At 41.7% G+C, this 21,463-nt stretch overlaps 1 protein-coding gene across 4 annotated transcripts in view; it reads right to left on the bottom strand.

Moving 5' to 3' along the window:
• LOC123989317 (electrogenic sodium bicarbonate cotransporter 1-like) overlaps positions 1–21,463 on the bottom strand; it is a 94,352-nt gene that overhangs the window by 54,485 nt on the left and 18,404 nt on the right. For all 4 annotated transcript variants that reach the window (XM_046290247.1, XM_046290249.1, XM_046290248.1 and 1 more), the window contains 2 exons: positions 21,077–21,253; positions 15,674–15,809 (listed from right to left, as the gene is read on the bottom strand). In XM_046290247.1, the coding sequence (XP_046146203.1) occupies positions 15,674–15,809; positions 21,077–21,253 (313 nt within the window). The remainder of the gene's footprint in view (positions 1–15,673; positions 15,810–21,076; positions 21,254–21,463) is intronic.

The raw sequence follows: 21,463 nt of genomic DNA, 5'->3' as shown, positions 1-21,463 counted from the left end.
GATGTTTGATATGGGTCTGGAAGGAGAGTTTACAGTCTAACCAGACACCTAAGTATTTGTAGTTGTCCACGTATTCTAAGTCAGAGCCGTCCAGAGTAGTGATGTTGGACAGGCGGGTAGGTGCAGGTAGCGATCGGTTGAAGAGCATGCATTTAGTTTTACTTCAAGCTGAACTGTGTGTGTACTGGTGTTTTTGGATTTGAACACAATTTCCCAGAAACGCCAGCTCCATTGGTAGTCGTTTGGTCACAGCTGGGATGACAAAATCCGCTTTGGACTGGTTGCGGGAGACTGAGACCGAACTAGAGATGCGTGGATTGACTCATAACACGCAGTCCCCGCAGTTATAGCCACAGAGCCGGCAAGTTTAGGGTCATGAAATATTGTGTGGCTGAATGCCGGGTGGGTGGCGGTCAGGTTGAATAAAGAGAAAATACATTTAAACGATCATAACTGTATCAGAGAGAAAGACAATAGTTGAACAGTTTTGAACAAATTAAATTGTTTCAAAAGTAAGAAGAAGCGAGAGACAGAGAGAGAGAGAGACAGCTCTATTTACATTGTTTTTATTTTTACTTACTTAGCTAGCATCGAATGCAGCTGGCTAGCTTAGCCTACTCAAACAGAAAAGGATGCTATGTTAGCTAGCTGGCTATCCAACACTGGAACTCTTCCAAGTCAAGGTAAGCTTTTGGTTTTAGAAATGTATTGCCACTGGGCCATGTACACAAATGTATTGCCACTGATGACTGTACACAGTACTGCATGATTGTAGTGGGTTTACAAACGTGTTCGTTCTAGTAGCTATGTTGGCTATGATGTCACAATGATGTAGGATGTGTGGGGTTAGCGGTCATGATATGTTTGGGTTGAAAAGATTTTTCACCTGGTTACAGGCAGCTATATATATTTTTTATTTTATTTTTTTATTTTTTATTTAACTCAGCAAAAAAAGAAATGTCCCCTTTTCAGGTCCCTGTCTTTCAAAGATAATTAGTAAAAATCCAAGGACCTTCACAGATCTTCATTGTAAAGGGTGTAAACACTGTTTCCCATGCTTGTTCAATGAACCATAATCAATTAATGAACATGCACCTGTGGAACGGTCGTTAAGACACTAACAGCTTACAGATGGTAGGCAATTAAGGTCAGTTATGAAAACTTAGGACACTAAAGAGGCCTTTCTCCTGACTCTGAAAAACACAAAAAGAAAGATGTCCAGGGTCCCTGCTCATCTGCGTGAATGAACCTTAAGCATGCTGCAAGGAGACATGAGGACTGCAGATGTGGCCAGGGCAATAAATTAGTGTCCGTACTGTGAGATGCCTAAGACAGCGCTACAGAGAGGGACAGCTGATCGTCCTCACAGTGGCAGACCACGTGTAACAACACCTGCACAGGATCGTTACATCCAAACATCACACTTGCGGGACAGGTAGGATGTTAACAACTGCCCGAGTTACACCAGGAATACACAATCGCTCCATCAGTGCTCAGACTGTCTGCAAGAGAGGATGGACTGAGGGCTTGTAGGCCTGTTGTAAGGCAGGTCCTCACCAGACATCTCTGGCAACAACGTCGCCTACGGGCACAAACCCACCGTTGCTGGACCAGACAGGACTGGCAAAAAGTGCTCTTCACTGACGAGTTGCGGTTCTGTCTCACTGGAGGTGATGGTCGGATTTGCGTTTATCGTCGAAGGAATGAGCGTTACACCGAGGCCTGTACTCTGGAGCGGGATCGATTTGGAGGTGGAGGGTCCGTCATGGTCTGGGGCGGTGTGTCACAGCATCATCGGACTGAGCTTGTTGTCATTGCAGGCAATCTCAACGCTGTATCTTACAGAGAAGACGTCCTCCTCTCTCATGTGGTACCCTTCCTGCAGGCTAATCCTGACATGACCCTCCAGCATGACAATGCCACCAGCCATACTGCTTGTTCTGTGCGTGATTACCTGCAAGACAGGAATGTCAGTGTTCTGCCATGGCCAGTGAAGAGCCTGGGGGGGGGGGGGGGGGGGGCATTCCCCCCAGAAATGTCCGGGAACTTGCAGGTGCCTTGGTGGAAGAGTGAGGTAACATCTCACAGCAAGAACTGGAAACTCTGGTGCAGTCCATGAGGAGGCGATGCACTGCAGTACTTAGTGCAGCTGGTGGCCACACCAGATACTGACTGTTATTTTTTATTTTTACACCCCCTTTGTTCAGGAACACATACCATTTCTGTTAGTCACATGTCTGTAGAACTTGTTCAGTTGCTGAATCTTGTTATGTTCATACAAATATTTACACATGTTGGATGAAAATAAACGCAGTTGACATTGAGAGGACGTTTATTGCTCCGCTGAGTTATAATATAATATAGAACAAGTAAAAACATAATAGACTGGGTATAATTATATATATATTTTTTTTTGCAATATTACGTACATGGAAAAACAGCTACCAAACTGACTTTAGCTAGCAAGCTAACTTGATAGCTATCACACTTGTGGATAAAGCAGTGTAAAAATCGGAACATTACTTTGACAAGCATTTGTAGTCCTTTGTCCTTCTTACAACACTATAACGTTAGGGTTCATGAGTTGCACTTCACTCGATCACATCATTGTCATTGTAATCAACGTTCTACAGACACCGCAGCCATATTGATGTGGAAAAGTAGAATGGGAGCTAATCATTTTGAACGGGAGCAAACTATGAATGTTTCGCCTAAATTACACTATAGTGGCCTGGAAACTCCATAAGGCAATTATTTAGTAGGAAACAACCCTGCCGTCACCATCATGTCATCAAATTAACCTTATGTTGTCATTAGCTAGCAAAGTCCGTTCAAAATAGCTAGCAACATTAGCTAGCTGAAATCCAGTGGCCTCCCCTCAATTTTAGCAAGCTAGGTAACATTATACTGAAACTAAAGTCAATCTGGCGATATCAAAAGGTTATCCTATTAATAATGTGCCCTATTTTGAAACGTTTTTAAGCAACAGCAATGCACTTGAGACGTAATCTGCGCCCATTGAGAATGCATGGAGTAGAATCCTCAATTTGGAATCAGTTCTAAAATGAACAATCAAAACAATATTGTGTCGAAACATGCGACCCGTTTAATGCCACGTTCAAAACAACTTGGAACTCTGAAATCTCCGACTTCCAAGCGTTCAAGACAACAGGGAACTTTGAAAAAACCAGCTCCGACTGGGAAAAATAGTTTTGAACGGTCATCCAACTTGGAATTCCATCTTTCCAGAGCTCATTATTTAAAAAATTAAAACATACTGAGTCAGAGCAAACGTAGCTAGCTAATACAGCCTGATACCAGTGCTGATGGAGGCCTAAAATCAGCATGTTGTTTGTGCAACAGTATATTTTAAATCAAAGAGGAATAGGAGAAGCATGGATATGTAGCCAAAGATTATAGGGCCCCCTAGGAAACATGGAAAATCACTTTGGTTCCTACCCTGTGACAATGACTCGTCCATGGCATTTTCATTCTTTGTCATGTCAAACACTGTATTCAAAGTGCCCACTGTTATTTATATTCTAACTATAGAATTATAAACATTCTATTTCCATGATTCCAAAAGTTCACCCAAGTGTTTTGATCTAAATCACAATTGCAACATTTGGTTAAATTTTGTTATTTTTGCCCATATCGTGGCAGTTGTGGAAATGATCTCAAATGAGTGCAGGAAATTATTTTAGGTTGAAGTTGAATTGAACAGTATAAAACAATCCGAAATGGAGAAAGACACATTAAAATCATTTAGAATGTGTGTTGCCACCCTAGGGTCACTCACAAAGCAAATTTAGAACTTTTATTAATCAAAAACATAAAATACCGTTATACTGTCAAAAATACCATATGATATTTTGGCCATATCGCCCAGCCCTAGCTAGTAGCTGTTGAGAACCTAAGTGGGTATTCTGTGGGCACACTATACCTCTGTGAAGTAGAAAATGCAGCCTAATGTAAGCTAATCATAGACTGCACTGATATTAATTTCATCTGTAGAAATGGTGATTTGGCTACATTGATTATCAAGATGTGTATTGATTGTGAAAGTGTGATACTCAACTCTTTGTACATAATAGACGATGTAGGCCTACTGAATATTACAGTTTGGTTTACATGTATTTTTCCCTGTACAAATGAGTGAGTAGGATAGAACGAGGCACCATCACTATAAGAACATGGACAACTGTTCTACAATTTACATTCCAGCAGTACCAACAGACGGCTCCAAATTCAGACTGCACCTTACAACACACAACTGCTACCATTTAACCACTGCACTTGTCAATTTATATATTACCAAGTATGTGTTTACATAACAGTTGACCACTTTCCACAAGAATACTGCATGTATTCTTTATCTGGATCCCAATTAGGAAAAATATTGGATATGGTGACATCTTTGTAAATCGTTTCTTTGTTATTTGGTCTGGGTGCAGTTCTCAACTTGAATGTTTTCCTTAGAGAAGGTTACAGAGACTACATTGTATTCTTGTTTATCTCCCAATAAACCTTTATCTGACTTGATATTTGTAATCGAAACGACTTGTACTGTATTTATACCAGGGTAGTCCATGCGTGTTCCTGGATATCTGCCCTCAAGTAGGTAGGCTCATTTGGAGTGAAGACCTTTAAATGTCCCCTTTTGTACATCGTTACAACACTGAATATATATATATATATATAATGACATTTGTAATGTGTTTATTCGTTTGGAACTTCTGTGAGTGTAATGTTTACTGTTAACTTTTATTTATTTCACTTTTGTATGATCTACTTCACTTGCTTTGGCAATGTTAACATTTTTCCCATGCCAATGAAGCCCCTTGAATTGAATATTCAAGGAAAGTTTACAGTTTAGTCAAATAAATCTAAAACCATTCCAAAAAGTACAATATGCTAGGTAAAGAATGAACAATTATGGTTTCCCACACAAGTTTATTGTTGCCCACACAAAAGTCCCGTATTTACATATGATTCATGTGTTTGGTTTGTGTGTGACAGTCTTGTGTGTGGCACAGCCGGAGAAAGTAACCCAACCGACTCAGGCTAGTTACGATAACCTATGGCAGCAACACGTTTGGCTATCATACTCTACCATCTGGTAGTGCCTGTCTTGACTTCATCAAATCGTTGTAAAGAAGCTAGCTAGCTACAATAGCAACCTAAGTTTGCTAGCTAAAGTAGCAAGGCTAACTTAGGGTATTTTGAGGCATCCTTGTCTACAACAACTCCATTCATATGAAACAAGACTACCTGTTGGTTGATCATTGAAGCCTACTCTTCGTTTAGCCAATTTAATTTTTGTTCAATTTTGCATTGATTAGAAACCTCCCACTTCACTTGCTACATATGGAACATCCGACTAGTGCCGCTTTGATTGACCAACAATAATATGTTATGTGCGTCTTTTTTATGATAAAAACGGTCATAAAACGTATTATTAGAATGTAAAATATATTGGTCTATCCTTGTAGGTTATGTAGTAAAGTCACATAGATATTACAATTTTAGCCAAAGCCTTTTTTTAAAATAGGCCTGTTTTGAAATATTTCTATGAGTACTCTGCCAAGGATATCGACTGCTGCCCGAGAATGCTTTTGTGGCACAGTCGATAGCGCGCTGGACTAGAAGGTCAAGGGTTCGAGACCTGCTTGCTCCCTGCCGTTTCATTACACTGGGGTCAGAAATCATCGGACCTTGCATCCACGACAGTGCGTGTGCCCGGCCGGTGAGCGCGGTCCTATAAGACGTTGAGACGCAAGCTAAGGAGCGAGTAGTGTAACGACCCTGGGTTTATAAGCGCGGATATCGACTGCCGCTTGAGCATGCTTTTGCGCACAGTCGATAGCGCGCTGGCCTTCGGCCTAGAAGATCTTCGAGACCTGCTCCCTGCTTGTTTCATTACAATACTAACGTCCGTTTGGATATTCGAATATCCGTGCCCATCCCTAAAACCTACTGTTGATAAACACAGCTCTCAAACAGAGAGAACATCAAACACAGATGTGTTGTTATGAGTCCCTCACCTGTATGATGTAGATAATATGACTTTGATATACCACAGCTGGGTGGGTGTTGGTGACAAGGGGGTTCAGATTAGAACGCCTTGAAGGCACAGGGTCAAAGAGGGTTAACTGTGTAAGACCACGATGAGTGACTATGATTTACTGACCAACTGACTGACTCTTGGACTAAAGGAAACGGTCAGTGTGTGTTATATACTCTAATTGTCCTCGAGGGTTAAATTTGACTGAACAGAGAGTGCTTCTGCTTCCACAAAAGTACATCCAATCAATTGACACAACATACATAGTGTGTGTGAGTGAGAGAGTTCTTTCTTTACAAAACAACCTCTCTATGTTATGGGTTCATCACGGTTCACAGAAAATAGAGGCGATGTGGGACAAAGCAATAAAAATACTTGTACATTTTACCTTTATTTTAATCAGGGAGTCATACGGAGATCAAGGTCTATTTTACAAATGAGCCCTGAATTACAGAAATTATAAACATCAATATCAATACAAAATGCAAGCTGAAAGAAAAACACGGTCATATTGTTTTATTTTTAAACACGGTCAGAAAAAAAAATGAACATTCATCAATAATAAAGTCCTTAGTCAGCTTTTTGAATTGCCCTAAAGCAGTGGTCACCAAACTTTTCTGAGTCAAGATCACTTTCTGAGCCAGAATGCATGCCGAGATCTACCATTTTATTTTACATTACTTAAAAAGCACAAGACTATTCAACATTAACTAATTAAAAACAGTTCTGCAGCAATGAGGTTAGCGCAGTAGGCTATTTTTTCTACTGGAGTGATGGCCGGCATCTGATAGTCAGTCTGAGGGAGGGAGCAGCAGTGAGGCTGCCTCTCACCCGACTCACCGTCCCTTCTTTCTCCCACTCTCTGCTGAGAAAAGGGGACACAGTCTTCCAGCTGATGGCGAAACTTAAGTTCCACTGCATTACTTGTGCCTCACGCACCAATTAATGTTGTTACTCCTCTGACCAGGGAAAGTGAAATATTACTTGATATTAAAAAAAGACAAGCTGCAAATAACGCAAGCTTATCGAAATGAGGAGTTTATGGTTTATCAAACTGTTGAACAGAGTGTTGAACAGAGTGTTGACAGTGCTGAATATCAACTTAAACATGAACTTACTCAAAAACAGCAGCCCTGTAGCTGTTGAGTCTCGCTCTAGTTATGGTTGTAAAGGTTTTAAAACCTCACATTATCAACTTCGCTGTGCGTTCGAGGTTTAGTTTTACAGTCTATGGCGCTACGAAACTGTGCAGACACTGATCTGAGCTATCTGATTGGCCAGCGGTAGGGTTACAGCTGCACTTGATGTGCTCTCTTGCCCTACCGGGTAGGCAGTGTTCTGCACTAACCGCCAACAGCGAAAAACGAAGAAAAGAAAAAAATAGGAACGTAAGGCTTTATCATAGTTTTTTTTAAACAGAAATGTTTGATGATCGACAAGGAATGGCTTGGAGATCGACCGGTTGGTACAAAAGCATCACATTTAAGAACATGTTGAAGATTGTTCCACAAATAAGGTACATGAAAACTAAAAGCTGATTTACCTAACTCAGTAAAGACCAATGGAATTTCCAGAGTTAATCATCCCTGAGACCAGGTGTTGCATGTCTAACGTTTAGTAAAGATGTCAAGTAACTTTTAAACCAGTTACATGCAGCCTGGTCTAGGACAATTGAGGAAAGCCTCTGAATTCACAGTGAGTGAGCAACAGGTCAATGAAGAGGGCAGGACAATGTATTGTATCCATACAGTTAACCACATCATTTATAAACTAGGAAGGCAGCAGAGGCAAATGTTATGACCTGGTCTAAAACCCGACTGATGTACATTTAGAATACATTTAAAAGATCAGATTTAAGCTGAGAATTAATCAAGGATTCTAATATTTTAGCTTGGCAAGAAAGTTGAGAAACAGGTGGATTAATTATTTAGGTCACAAGGGTCACCACCTTTGAAAAGGGAGTACATGGGCTACTTGGGGATATTACCAGATAAAATCTTCAGGTTAAAAATGTGTTAATGATTCAGCAACAAGGGGAGCAGAGAGCTACAGCAAAAATAGATTAAGCATATCCGCCCCAGTGGATTTAAAACATTTTTTACATCAATCTTAAGCAAGGCATCTAGCACGTCACAGATAGTAAATTGTTCAAATGAAAAGAAAGATTCTGTCGAGTCAGCTAGAGTCTGGCAGAGGGAAGAGCAGTCGATTGACTGACCAAGGTCAGTTAAACCACCATTTCTCTCAAATATAAAGCCTTCAAGATAAAATTATGATTAAAAGCATCAGTTATCCCATTTCTCAGTTATGATGCAATCAGAGAGAACATGCTTAGGCAGGGAAGAAGAGGAATTTGTACGCTTCAGTGCATTTACTGTTTTCCAAAATTGAGAAGGATAACCAGCAGAGTCAGAGCTTAAAAAGTAGCTTGATATAGCCTTCTTAAATCAAGATACAATCCGTTTCTCAATTGTCTGAAAGAATGCCAGTCCACTAGAGTCAGTTTTCCTTGCTTTGGCCCAGGCCTGATTTCTCATCTGAATGAGCACAGATAAATCCAAATAAAACCAAGGGTTAGATCTATCTTTAACTCTGAATTGTTAAAAAAGGGGCATGTTTATTTGCCAGAGGAATAGATATGGAGAATACATTTCTAGGGCTAATTCGGGGTCAGGAATACAGGAGAGTGACTAAATCAGAGTAGAACATGTCATGTAAAAACCATTGAGGAGAGAACTTTTAAAAAATAAGTTATTTTCTTAATTAAACAAGAAGTAGTATTTTGCAGTTTATTTTATACATACTATGGGCTAATGATCACTGATATCATATGGAAATACAGCATCATATTTATTTAGCTTATTAATAAGAATTGTTTTCACATTTAGCCAGGTGGGTTTTGAGATCAATTGAGTAAGATTCAAATCAATGCATATACTCTTAAATTGATCTGAGGCCAGGGATAGCCAACCCAGATTCAAATCAATGCATATACTCTTAAATTGATCAGAGGCCAGGGATAGCCAACCCAGATTCAAATCAATGCATATACTCTTAAATTGATCTGAGGCCAGGGATAGCCAACCCAGATTCAAATCAATGCATATACTCTTAAATTGATCAGAGGCCAGGGATAGCCAACCCAGATTCAAATCAATGCATATACTCTTAAATTGATCAGAGGCCAGGGATAGCCAACCCAGATTCAAATCAATGCATATACTCTTAAATTGATCAGAGGCCAGGGATAGCCAACCCAGATTCAAATCAATGCATATACTCTTAAATTGATCTGAGGCCAGGGATAGCCAACCCAGATTCAAATCCCCTAAATTGACAAACTTCGGGAATGGTTAAACACTTGGATATAGCACCAATAGCATCCACCATGGCAGCAGGGGGGTTGTAAATCTTAGCAACAAATACATGTGTATTATGGACACATCTACATATAGAGGGTTCACCCATAAAATTATTAATTAATTCAATGTTTATACAAATATGTCCATTCCATAGAGAATTCTGTCAGAAAAACAATAGTCCAAACCGCATGCCTCTACCATATGGCTCAAAAGTTACATACAATTTACACGGAGAATGTTCATGTTCAGCATGTTCAGAGTGAATTGAATGTCATCACAGGCAAGCAGTAGTGAAAAGAACTTAAGTAAAAAATACTTTCAAAAGTACTACTGGAGTATCTGTACTTTACTATTTTTTACTTCACTAGATTCCTAAAGAAAATTATGTACTTTCTACTCCATACATTTTCCCCAGACACCCAAAAGTACTTGTTACATTTCAAATGCTTAGCAGGACAGGAAAATGGTCTAATTGACACACATTTACTGTATTAAGAGAAAATTCTGGTCATCCATACTGCCTCTGATCTGGCGCTCACTAAACACATGCTTTGTTTGTAAATTATGTCGGAGTATATTTAAAACTAAATACTTTTAGACTAACTCAAGTAGTATTATACTGGGCAGCTTTCCCTTCAGTCATTTTCTATTAAGTTATCTTTACTTTTACTCAAGTATGACAATTGGATCATTTTTCCCACCTTTGCAGGCATGATCAAAAAGTGGTCACAGCTCAATAAAACTATTTGGCTCTTGTTATTTCATCAAAACTGTCAAGTACAGGTATATTAAGGTTATTATATTGTAGAAAACAATCTAATGATTCATTCTATGTAATTTACAATGAAAAAGGGCAAAGAAAACTCACCTCCGACATCTAACTGCCCTACCTCGCCTCCCACATCTAACTGCCCTACCTTGCCTCCATTTAGGCCCCTTGAAGGGAGAGAGGAGACAGAACTCAGGGACAATCACCTCTATAGGGGAGGGAGGAGACAGGCCTCAGGGACAATCACCTCTATAGGGGAAGGAGGAGACAGACCTCAGGGACAATCGCGTCTATAGTGGAGGGAGGAGACAGGCCTCAGGGACAATCACGTCTATAGGGGAGGGAGGAGACAGGCCTCAGGGACAATCACCTCTATAGGGGAGGGAGAAGACAGGCCTCAGGGACAATTGCCTCTATAGGGGAGGGAGAAGACAGGCCTCAGGGACAATCACCTCTATAGGGGAAGGAGGAGATAGACCTCAGGGACAATCACTACTACAGGGGAGGGAGGAGACAGGTCTCAGGGACAATCACTTATATAAGGGAGGGAGGAGACAGGCCTCAGGGACAATCACGTCTATAGGGGAGGGAGGAGACAGGCCTCAGGGACAATCACCTCTATAGGGGAGGGAGAAGACAGGCCTGAGGGACAATCGCCTCTATAGGGGAGGGAGAAGACAGGCCTCAGGGACAATCACCTCTATAGGGGAAGGAGGAGATAGACCTCAGGGACAATCACCACTACAGGGGAGGGAGGAGACAGGTCTCAGGGACAATCACTTATATAAGGGAGGGAGGAGACAGGCCTCAGGGACAATCACCACTACAGGGGAGGGAGGAGACAGGTCTCAGGGACAATCACTTATATAAGGGAGGGAGGAGACAGGCCTCAGGGACAATCACCACTACAGGGGAGGGAGGAGACAGGTCTCAGGGACAATCACCACTACAGGGGAGGGAGGAGACAGGCCTCAGGGACAATCACCACTACAGGGGAGGGAGGAGACAGGTCTCAGGGACAATCACCACTACAGGGGAGGGAGGAGACAGGACTCAGGGACAATCACCACTACAGGGGAGGGAGGAGACCGGCCTCAGGGACAATCACCACTACAGGGGAGGGAGGAGACAGAACTCAGGGACAATCACCACTACAGGGGAGGGAGGAGACAGGCCTCAGGGACAATCACCACTACAGGGGAGGGAGGAGACAGGCCACAGGGACAATCACCACTACAGGGGAGGGAGGAGACAGGTCTCAGGGACAATCACCTCTATAAGGGAAGGAGGAGACGGGCCTCAGGGCAATCACCACTACAGGGGAGGGAGTAAAGCACTCCATTGAATTGTCCTCCAATAGGTCCCTAGTCCTTCAACCAACCATCAGTGCAGATAAAGTCACCATGTAAGACAATGATGTAACAATGTGCATTAACTAAGATTTAGTCATCTTTAATGTAAAACTGGAAACAGCTGGGGACGTATGTATCAAGGGTCTCAGAGAAGGAGTGCTGATCTAGTGTAGGATCAGGTCTCCCCTTGTCCATCTTAATCATTGCGATGTAAAATGCAAAATGGTTCCTCAATCAGCACTCCTACTCTGAGACGCTTGATACATAGTCAGAACCGCAGTCAGAAAGCAACCTGTTCAGGAAGAGGGACAGATCACATGGGAGGTCACAGAGGTTGTGTTCTGGGTTCACTGAGGGAACAGAGCAGCGTTTCATCCAGATAAGAGTGAGCTAGTAGTTCACTCGAGGACACACTACTACCCTACGCACATATTCATGGACACACAAACACACACATGCTACACACACACACTTCCTCCTATTCACGCATACATGTAAATACACACGCTACTGCCCTACTCAAGCAACTCCATATTGGAGCCAATCCCTGGACTTTAGCAGAGCACTGAAGCAGGAAACACTTAACTGTAATGAAGATAAACACAGCTCTCGAACAGAGAGAACATCAAGCTGAGATGTTGTTAAATGTGTCCCTCACCGATATGATGTAGATAGTATGACTTTGATATACCACAGCTGGGTAGGTGTCGGTGACAAGGGGGTTAACATTACAAAGCCTTGGAGGCCTAGGGTCAAAGAGGGTTAACGGTGTAAGACCACGATGGTTGAACTGACCACTCCTTCTCTGAGATGCTTGTACTAAAGGAAAGTGTGTGTGTGTGTGTGTGTTATGATACAATATAATTTATTGTCCCCAAGGGGGACATTAGACTTTGGACAATAGAGAATGCTGCTGCTCCCACATAAATACATATAATCAATTGACACAATAACCAAAGAGTGTGTAATTCAATGCATGAGTGTGTGCACACATATACACATAAAAGTATTTGGACACCACTTCAAATGAGTGGATTTGGGCACTATACATATCAGCCACCCCCGTTGAGGACAGGTGTATAAAATCGAGCACACAGCCATGCACTCTCCATAGACAAACACTGGCAGTAGAATGGCCTTACTGAAGAGCTCAGTGACTTAACATGGCATCATCATAGGATGCCACTTTTCCAACAAGTTAGTTCGTCAAATTTCTACCCTGCTAGAGCTGCCCCGGTCAACTGTAAGTGCGGTTATTGTGAAGTAGAAATGTCCAGGAGCAACAACAGCTCAGACGCAAAGTGGTAGGCCACACAAGCTCACAAAACTGGATTGCTGAGTGCGTAAGTGTGTAAGAATTATCTGTCCTCGGTTGTGACACTCACTACCGAGTTCTAAACTCCCTCTGGAAGCAACATCAGCACAAGAACTGTTAGTTGGGAGCTTCATAAAATGGGTTTCCATGGCCGAGCAGCCGCACACAAGCCTAAGATCACCATGCGCAAGGCCAAGCGTTGGCTGAAGTGGTGTAAAGATCGCTGCCATTGGACTCTGGAGCAGTGGAAACACGTTCTCTGGAGAGATGAATCATGCTTCACCATCTGGTAGTCCGATGGATGAATCTGGGTCTGGCGGATGGTAAAAGAACACTACTTGCCCCAATGCATAGTGCCAACTGTAAAGTTTGGTGGAGGAGGAATAATGTCTGGGGCTGTTTTTCATGGTTTGGGCTAGGCCTCTTAGTTCCAGTAAAGGGAAATCTTAATGCTACAGCATACAATGACATTCTAGATAATTATGTGCTTCCAACTCTGTGGCAACAGTTTGGGGAAGGCCCTTTCCATTTTCAGCAGGTCCATATAGAAATTGCTTGTCGAGATCGGTGTGGAAGAATTTGACTGGTCTGCACAGAGCCCTGACCTCAACCCCATCAAACACCTTTCGGATTAATTGGAATGCCGACTGCGAGCCAGGCCTAATCGCCCAACAAGTCCCCGCAGCAATGTTCCAACATCTAGTGGAAAGCCTTCCCAGAAGAGTGGAGACTGTCATGGCAGCAATGGGGGGGGGGGGGCAATTCCATAATCATTAATGCCCATGATTTTAGAATGAGATGTTCGACAAGCATATAGTGTGTGTGTGTGTATACAGTACCAGTCAAAAGTTGACACACCTACTAATTTTCTACATTGTAGAATAATAGTGAAGATGTCAGAACTATTTTTTACCTTAATTTAACCAGGCAAGTCAGTTAAGAACACATTCTTATTTTCAATGACGGCCTGGGAACAGTGGGTTAACTGCCTGTTCAGGGGCAGAACGACAGATTTGTACCTTGTCAGCTCAGGGGTGTGAACTCGCAACTTTCCGGTTACTAGTCCAACGCTCTAACCACTAGGCTACCCTGCCGCCCCAACTATGAAATAACACACATGGAATCATGTAGTAAAGCTGCCTTGATGACACCTTTGCACACTCTTGGCATTCTATCAACCAGATTCACGAGGTAGTCACCTGGAATGCATTTCAATTACCGGGTGTGCCTTGTTAATTTGTGGAATTTCTTTACTTCTTAATGCTTTTGAGCCAGTCAGTTCTGTTGTGACAAGGTAGGGGTTGTACACAGAAGATAGTCCTATTTGGTAAAAGATCAAGTCCATATTATGGCAAGAACAGCTCAAATAAGCAAAGAGAAACGACAGTCCATCATTACTTTAAGACATGAAAATGTCAAGTGCAGTCACAAAAACCATCAAGCGCCATGATGAAACTGGCTCTCATGAGGACCGCCACAGGAAAGGAAGACCCAGAGGATAAGTTCATTAGAGTTGTCATGTTTTGTCTTATATTGTCTTGTCATTTTGCTTTTCCTTCTGTTCGTTTTCCCCCTGCTGGTCTTTTTAGGTTCGTTCCCTTTTTTCTCTCTCCCTCTCTCTCTCTTCTCTCTATCGTTCCGTTCCTGCTCCCAGCTGTTCCTATTCCCCTAATCAATCATTTAGTCTTCCCACACCTGTTCCCTATCTTTTCCCCTGATTAGAGTCCCTATTTCTCCCCTTGTTTTCCGTTTCTGTCCTGTCGGATCCTTGTATACTGTTCACCGTGCTGTGTCTTTGTATCGCCCTGTCGTGTCGTGTTTCCCTCAGATGCTGCGTGGTGAGCAGGTGTCTGAGTCTGCTACGGTCAAGTGCCTTCCCGAGGCAACCTGCAGTTCATTATCGAGTCTCCAGTCAGTTCTCGTGATTACGAGTGAAATTGTTTCTTATGCTTTATTTACTGCTCCGATTTGTCTAGGAGTATTGCTATTTCCTTAAACTGGCTATTTCCTTAAACTGTTTTCGCCAAGTCGCTTTTGGGTCCTCATTCACCTGCATAACAAGAGTTAACTATACCTCAAATAAATGCTTCACAGAATTCAAGTAACAGACACATCTCAACATCAACTGTTCAGAGGAGACTGCGTGAATCAGGCCTTCATGGACGAATTGCTGCAAATAAACCACTACTAAAGGACACCAATAAGAAGAGACTTGCTTGGGCCAAGAAACACCAGTAATGGACATTAGACTGGTGGAAATCTGTCCTTTGGTCTGATGAGTCCAAATTTGAGATTTTTGGTTCTAACCGCTGTGTCTTTGTGAGACGCAGAGTAGGTGAACAGATGATCTCAGCATGTGTGGTTCCCACCATGAATTAAGGAGGAGGTGGTGTGATGGTGTGGGGGCCTCCACAATCACCCAACCTCAACCCAATTGAGATGGTTTGGGATGAGTTGGACCGCAGAGTGAATTAAAAGCAGGCAACAAGTGCACAGCATATTCCTTCAAGACTGTTGGAAAAGCATTCCAGGTGAAGATGGTTGAGAGAATGTCAAGAGTGTGCAATGCTTTCAAGGCAAAGGGTGGCTACTTTGAAGAATCTAAAATATATTTTGATTTGTTTAACACTTTTTGGGTTACTACATGATTCCATATGTGTTAATTCATAGTTTTGATGACTTCACTATTATTCTACAATGTAGAAAATAGTCCAAATAAAGAAAAAACATTGAATGAGTAGGTGTGTCCACACTTTTGACTGGTACTGTACATATATATAAATAATAAATGAGAGAGAGAAAATCTCTCACCTGGCTGTCTCCTTCCACTCCATCTCCTGTCCATCGACGGCCAGCAGTTCGTCCAGTTCAGTGAAGAGCTGAGGGGGCGGGGGGCCGTCATCCTCCTCACCCAGGATAAACCTTATCCTCTCTGCTGCTGCAGAGACTATGGGGAAAGAGAGCAGACAAGATGGATGGATGATAGAGAGAGAGACTTGACTGGTACTGTATATATATATGTGAGCAATGCAGTAAAATATTAAGTGTTGACACCGCCGATCACTTATAAGAAAGGGAGAAAAAAAGTTTTGCAACACCTGTAGAAGTGATGGCTCTAAGAGATTGTTAAGCTGTTATTTACCAGACTCTCTGAAGGAAGAGAGTTTCCTGTGGCCATTACTGATTGACTTAATTCAGGATTCTTTTCAGATGCAGTTGTAATGTTAGCATCTGCAATTCTACACATTTTGTCATGTAGCTGAGAACAACAACAAAAAAATCTGTTTTTAAGACAATGTCCTGCAATTCTATACATTTTGCCATGAATACTTTCAAATATTAGCATCTCAGACTGTCTAGTTTTTATTTTGGTAATTGTTAGTTGTCGTGTCTTTGGCTATGCCGGATTAAGTGATATTTTTTATTTTTATCCGTTGTTTTACCAGGTAAGTTGACTGAGAACACGTTCTCATTTGCAGCAACGACCTGGGGAATAGTTACAGGGGAGAGGAGGGGGATTAATGAGCCAATTGTAAACTGGGGATTATTAGGTGACCGTGATGGTTTGAGGGCCAGATTGGGAATTTAGCCAGGACACCAGGGTTAACACCCCTACTCTTACGATAAGTGCCATGGGATCTTTAATGACTTCAGAGAGCCAGGACACCCTTTTAACATCCCATCTGAAAGACTGCATCCTACACAGGGCAGTGTCCCCAATCACTGCCCTGGGGCATTGGGATATTTTTTAAGACCAGAGGAAAGAGTGCCTCCTACTGGCCCTCCAACACCACTTCCAGCAGCATCTGGTCTCCCATCCAGGAACTGACCAGGATCAACCCTGCTTAGCTACAGAAGCAAGCCAGCAGTGGTATGCAGTGACATGCTATTCTATAAAATAATTTCTCTGTAATTAATATTACCTGATTAAGCTAATCAGATGAATGTAATTAACTAGAAAGTCGGGGCACCACAATAATGTTTATAGAGCTGTTATCTTCCGAATAAACTCTTAAAGACCATTGTAATCTTTTACATCAATAGCCGTCAATATTTAATCCTTGCCTTATTTAGTCTCATCTGAAAGTTATAAATTCTTGGTGGGGGTCATATTTATGGGGCTCATAAACCTCCCCCAATCAGGCCAATGTCATGATATAGTACACAAACATTATTATTTAAAAATATATAGCTCCATTATCTCTACATACTTTGGATATGCTTTTAGTCATTTAAGTTTACACTTAAAACATTTGACTATCCCGAATGTTTTTGTTTTTTTAAACAGGAAAAAAAAGAAAAGTGGCCCGCCTTTGCTAAATGAGTATAGGGGAAACACTGCTTCCTGACAACTAAGAAACACTCACACACCACACCAGAAAGGACTTAAGTTGTTTTATATAGTTCAGCAAATAATTATGAAATAGTTAGCTGTGGATTCAAAAGTAATCTTTTAATCCATTACTAATCACTTTGTGCTACATTGGTAGTAGTTGCGCTCTATAAATACAGTTTTCCGTTCTAGTTAATTTTACTGATTTATTTTCTAGGACAACTTTATCCCGTTCCATTAGGAGATACCCATATACAAAGAAATAATGCAAAAGTGCTCAAAATAAACAAAGAGGGGACAAATCCCAGAGTGAATATTTCAGACGAGACAAGGGGCCGACATAGATATATTTTCCACCTGCTCGTTGAACATTTCATTCCAAAATCATGGGCATTAATATGGAGTTGGTCCACTCTTTGCTGCTACAACAGCCTACACTCTTCTGGGAAGGCTTTCCACTAGATGTTGGAACATTGCTGAGGGGACTTGCTTCCATTCAGCCACAAGAACATTTGTGAGGTCGGGCACTGATGTTGGGCGATTAGGCCTGGCTTCGCAGTCAGCGTTCTAATTCATCCCAAAAGTGTTCGATGGGGTTGAGGTCTGGGATTTGTACAGGCCAGTTAAGTTCTTCCACACCAATCTCGAAAATATTTCTGTATGGGCCGCTCTTTGTGCACAGGGGCATTGTCATGCTGATTCCGGAAAGGATCTTCCCTAAACTGTTGCCACAAAGTTGTAAGCACAGAATCATCTAGAATGTCATTGTATGCTGTAGCGTTAAGATTTCCCTTCACTGGAACTAAGGGGCTTAGCCTGAACTATGAAAAACAGCCCCAGAACATTATCCCTCCTCCACCAAACGTTCTTCAGGCATCAGCCAAATCGAGATTTATCTGTCGGACTGGCAGATGGTGAACGTGTTTCCACTGCTCCAGAATACAATTGTGGCAAGCTTAGCATTGTGCACAGTGATCTTAGGCTTGTGTGCGGCTGCTCAGCCATGGAAACCCATTTCATGAAGCTCCTGACAAACAGTTCTTGCCCTGGCGTTGCTTACAAGAGGCAGTTTGGAACTCGGTAGTGACTGTTGCAACCGAGGACAGATGATTTTTACACACTTCAGCGGTCCCGTTCTGTGAGCAGTTGTTGCTCCTAAATGTTTACACTTCACAATAACAGCCCTTACAGTTGGTCGGGACAGCTCTAGCAGGCCAAAAAAGTTGACGAATTGACTTGTTGAAAAGGTGGCATCTTATGACCGTGCCACTTATAAAAGTCACCGAGCTCTTCAGTTTGGGCCATTCTACTGCCAATGTTTGTCTATGGATATTTTATGGCTCTGTGCTCGATTTTATACACCTGCCAGCAACAGGTGTGGCGGAAATAGTTGACGCCACTAATTTGAAGGTGTGGCCACATACATTATCTATACATACAGTACTAGTCCAAAGTTGACACACCTACTCATTCAAGGGTTTTTCTTTATTTTGATTATTTTCTACATGTTGCTATTGAATACAACTCTCAAGTGAATGGCTTCACACAGTTTGCCAACAATAACAGGATTATGTATGTAGTGTAGACTAGCAGGGTAGGTGTCTGTGTGTGTTTTGAGGTGGCAAGGTGATGCGGAGAAGAGAGGAGATTATGATAAAGTAGCAGGTACTGGCTGGCAGGGAGCCTTGTCACGGCCAAAGGAGTCCCCTGTCCCTGAGTCTGTCTAGTTCTGTTCCACTGCATCCAAACAGAGATGAAAACATTCAATTAAAAAAGCCAATAATGCATTGTTTTTATTTCTGTGTGTCGCTGTTTGGATCGAAAACGTATAGAAATGTTACCGGGCAAATCAAGGGCAGACACTGACAGAGATGAGATAATACGGATAACAAATGTCCATCAAGAGTATCTCTATGGATACAACTCAATGCTATGAGGCTTCTGGCATTCTGGCTGTCATTATACAACACAGGAGATTGGTTAGGTAACCCAAAATAACTTGAGTTAATCACACACAGAAGTTCATTTTCAGCCATGTGTGATCAGTGATGGTTATTCCGTGAGTCAACGTGAGTTATACAATTCCATAACTTTGAGATCTCGGTCTACCTCAACTTGCCTTCCTTTTAAAAAGTGGAGGCTTACTGATGGTCACTACCATCCATGGGGTCAGTAGGAGTTTTCAACTAGATCTAACCTCCAGTGACCAAAACAGAGGAGAATTCAATCTCCTTATGTCCCCTAGGTCTCTATCACCGGAACACCACGTGATTGTCTCTTTACTGCTGTTAGGTCATCAACTTTGAGCCCCAAAGTAATAAAACAAACATTGGGGTCTATCAGTATGAACATGCTGGATTAGAGAAGCTGATGACTGTAAGCATGGGAAACTGCAGAGTCAAGAAGAACTGAATGTGTGACACGTTGCTTACGGTCTTTTGAATTATTGTGGTTTTGACACATCTCTATTTACATGGCACTAACAAAGTGTCACTGAAACAAGCTATGGAACAAGTCTACCGTGAGTTTCTGGGTTAGAGTTAGGACAATCATCTCTACCCATTTATTCTCTGGTGCAGTACAGAAATAGCATCCTTGGATTGAGACTCGCAGCAACACTGTTGAGTGGTCTAGTGTGAACTAACAGCTAAAAGTAACATAGCCATGAACACTGACATAGTGAGGTTTGGTTAACAACAATGTGTTTCTAGGCAATACTAAGCCAGGGGAATTAGTTGCTCAGTCAGTAATGCTGTCTATGAATATTTTTCTAATGTCAACATACAGTATTCCAGTGCAGACAAACTGAGAAAACTCAAAGTTCAGGGTGACTTAGAAATGTCCTTGTTTTTGAAAGAAAAGCACATTTTTTGTCCATTAAAATAACATCAAATTGATCAGAAATACAGTGTAGACATAGTTAATGTTGTAAATGACTATTGTAGCTGGAAATGGATGATTTTTAATGGAATATCTACATAGGCGTACAGATGCCCATTATCAGGAACAATCACTCCTGTGTTCCAATGGCACATTGTGTTAGCTAATCCAAGTTAATAATTTTAAAAGGCTAATTGATCATAGAAAACCCTTTGTTATTACAGCTAAAAACTGTGCATCGGGGCCTCCCACTCCTTTCTATTCTGGTTAGAAACAGTTTGCGCTGTTCTGTGAAGGGAGTAGTACACAGCGTTGTACGAGATCTTCAGTTTCTTGGCAATTTCTTGCATGGAATAGCCTTCATTTCTCAGAACAAGAATAGACTGACGAGTTTCAGAAGAAATTATGTTGTTGTTGTTGAATTATGTTATTGTTTCTGGCCATTTTGAGCCTGTAATCGAACACACAAATGCTGATGCTCCAGATACTCAACTAAAGGCATCCAGTTTTATTGCTTTTTTAATCAGAACAGTTTTCAGCTGTGCTAAAATAATTGCAAAAGGGTTTTGCAATGATAAATTAGCCTTTAAAAATTATAAACTTGGATTAGCTAACACAAGGTGCCATTGGAACACAGGACTGATGGTTCCTGATAATGGGCCTAATTTAAAAAATCTGCTGTTAACAATGTCTACACTGTATTTCTGATCAATTGAATGTTATTTTAAATGGACAAAAAAATGGCTTTTCTTTCAAAAACAAGGACATTTCTAAGTGACCCGAAACTTTTGAATGGTAGGTAGTGTATAAAGATATTCAGGAGTGAAAAGTTATCAATCGACTGATTTGTTGATAATTCCCTTTAGTTGTAATTCACTACTTAATTCTATTCACTTGTTTCCACTGATATCATTGGTTGATAGATCCCTGGAACTATCTTGATGTGTTTTCACTGGCAGCGTTGCATGCTGGGTAGTGTAATTTGTGCTGTCATTACTCACTGAGGGGTTTGAGGATGTTGGGCGCTGCCTCGTCAGCAGTCTCTCCATCTGATTTGTCCCCCTCCACGTTGTCCGCCGGCCTCCCCTTCCTCTCCTTGTGGCTGGACTTGCGTCGGTGGCGCCGTCTCCGCTGGTAGCTCTTGGGCACATGCACACCAATATACACGGTGTGGTGACCTGAGGGAGGAAGAGGGGACACCATTCAAGGGACACAGGTCAGATTAGGACTACCATGCTGATCATTTGCATCAAATGGAAGAAATGCACAAAGTCAATGAATATCAGTTGGGTAAGTGAAACTATAGAATAAATAAGGAGGATGGATTAGATGTCAAAGAATCCATAGTGATGTAAGCTTACTGACCAATATGGTGTATGTTCAGGTAT

The sequence above is a fragment of the Oncorhynchus gorbuscha genome, linkage group LG11 (genome assembly GCF_021184085.1).
Source record: "Oncorhynchus gorbuscha isolate QuinsamMale2020 ecotype Even-year linkage group LG11, OgorEven_v1.0, whole genome shotgun sequence".
Taxonomy (NCBI): Eukaryota; Metazoa; Chordata; class Actinopteri; order Salmoniformes; family Salmonidae; genus Oncorhynchus; species Oncorhynchus gorbuscha.
The sequence above is the reverse complement of the archived record's forward strand: the minus strand, read 5'-3'. Positions and strand labels throughout refer to the sequence as shown.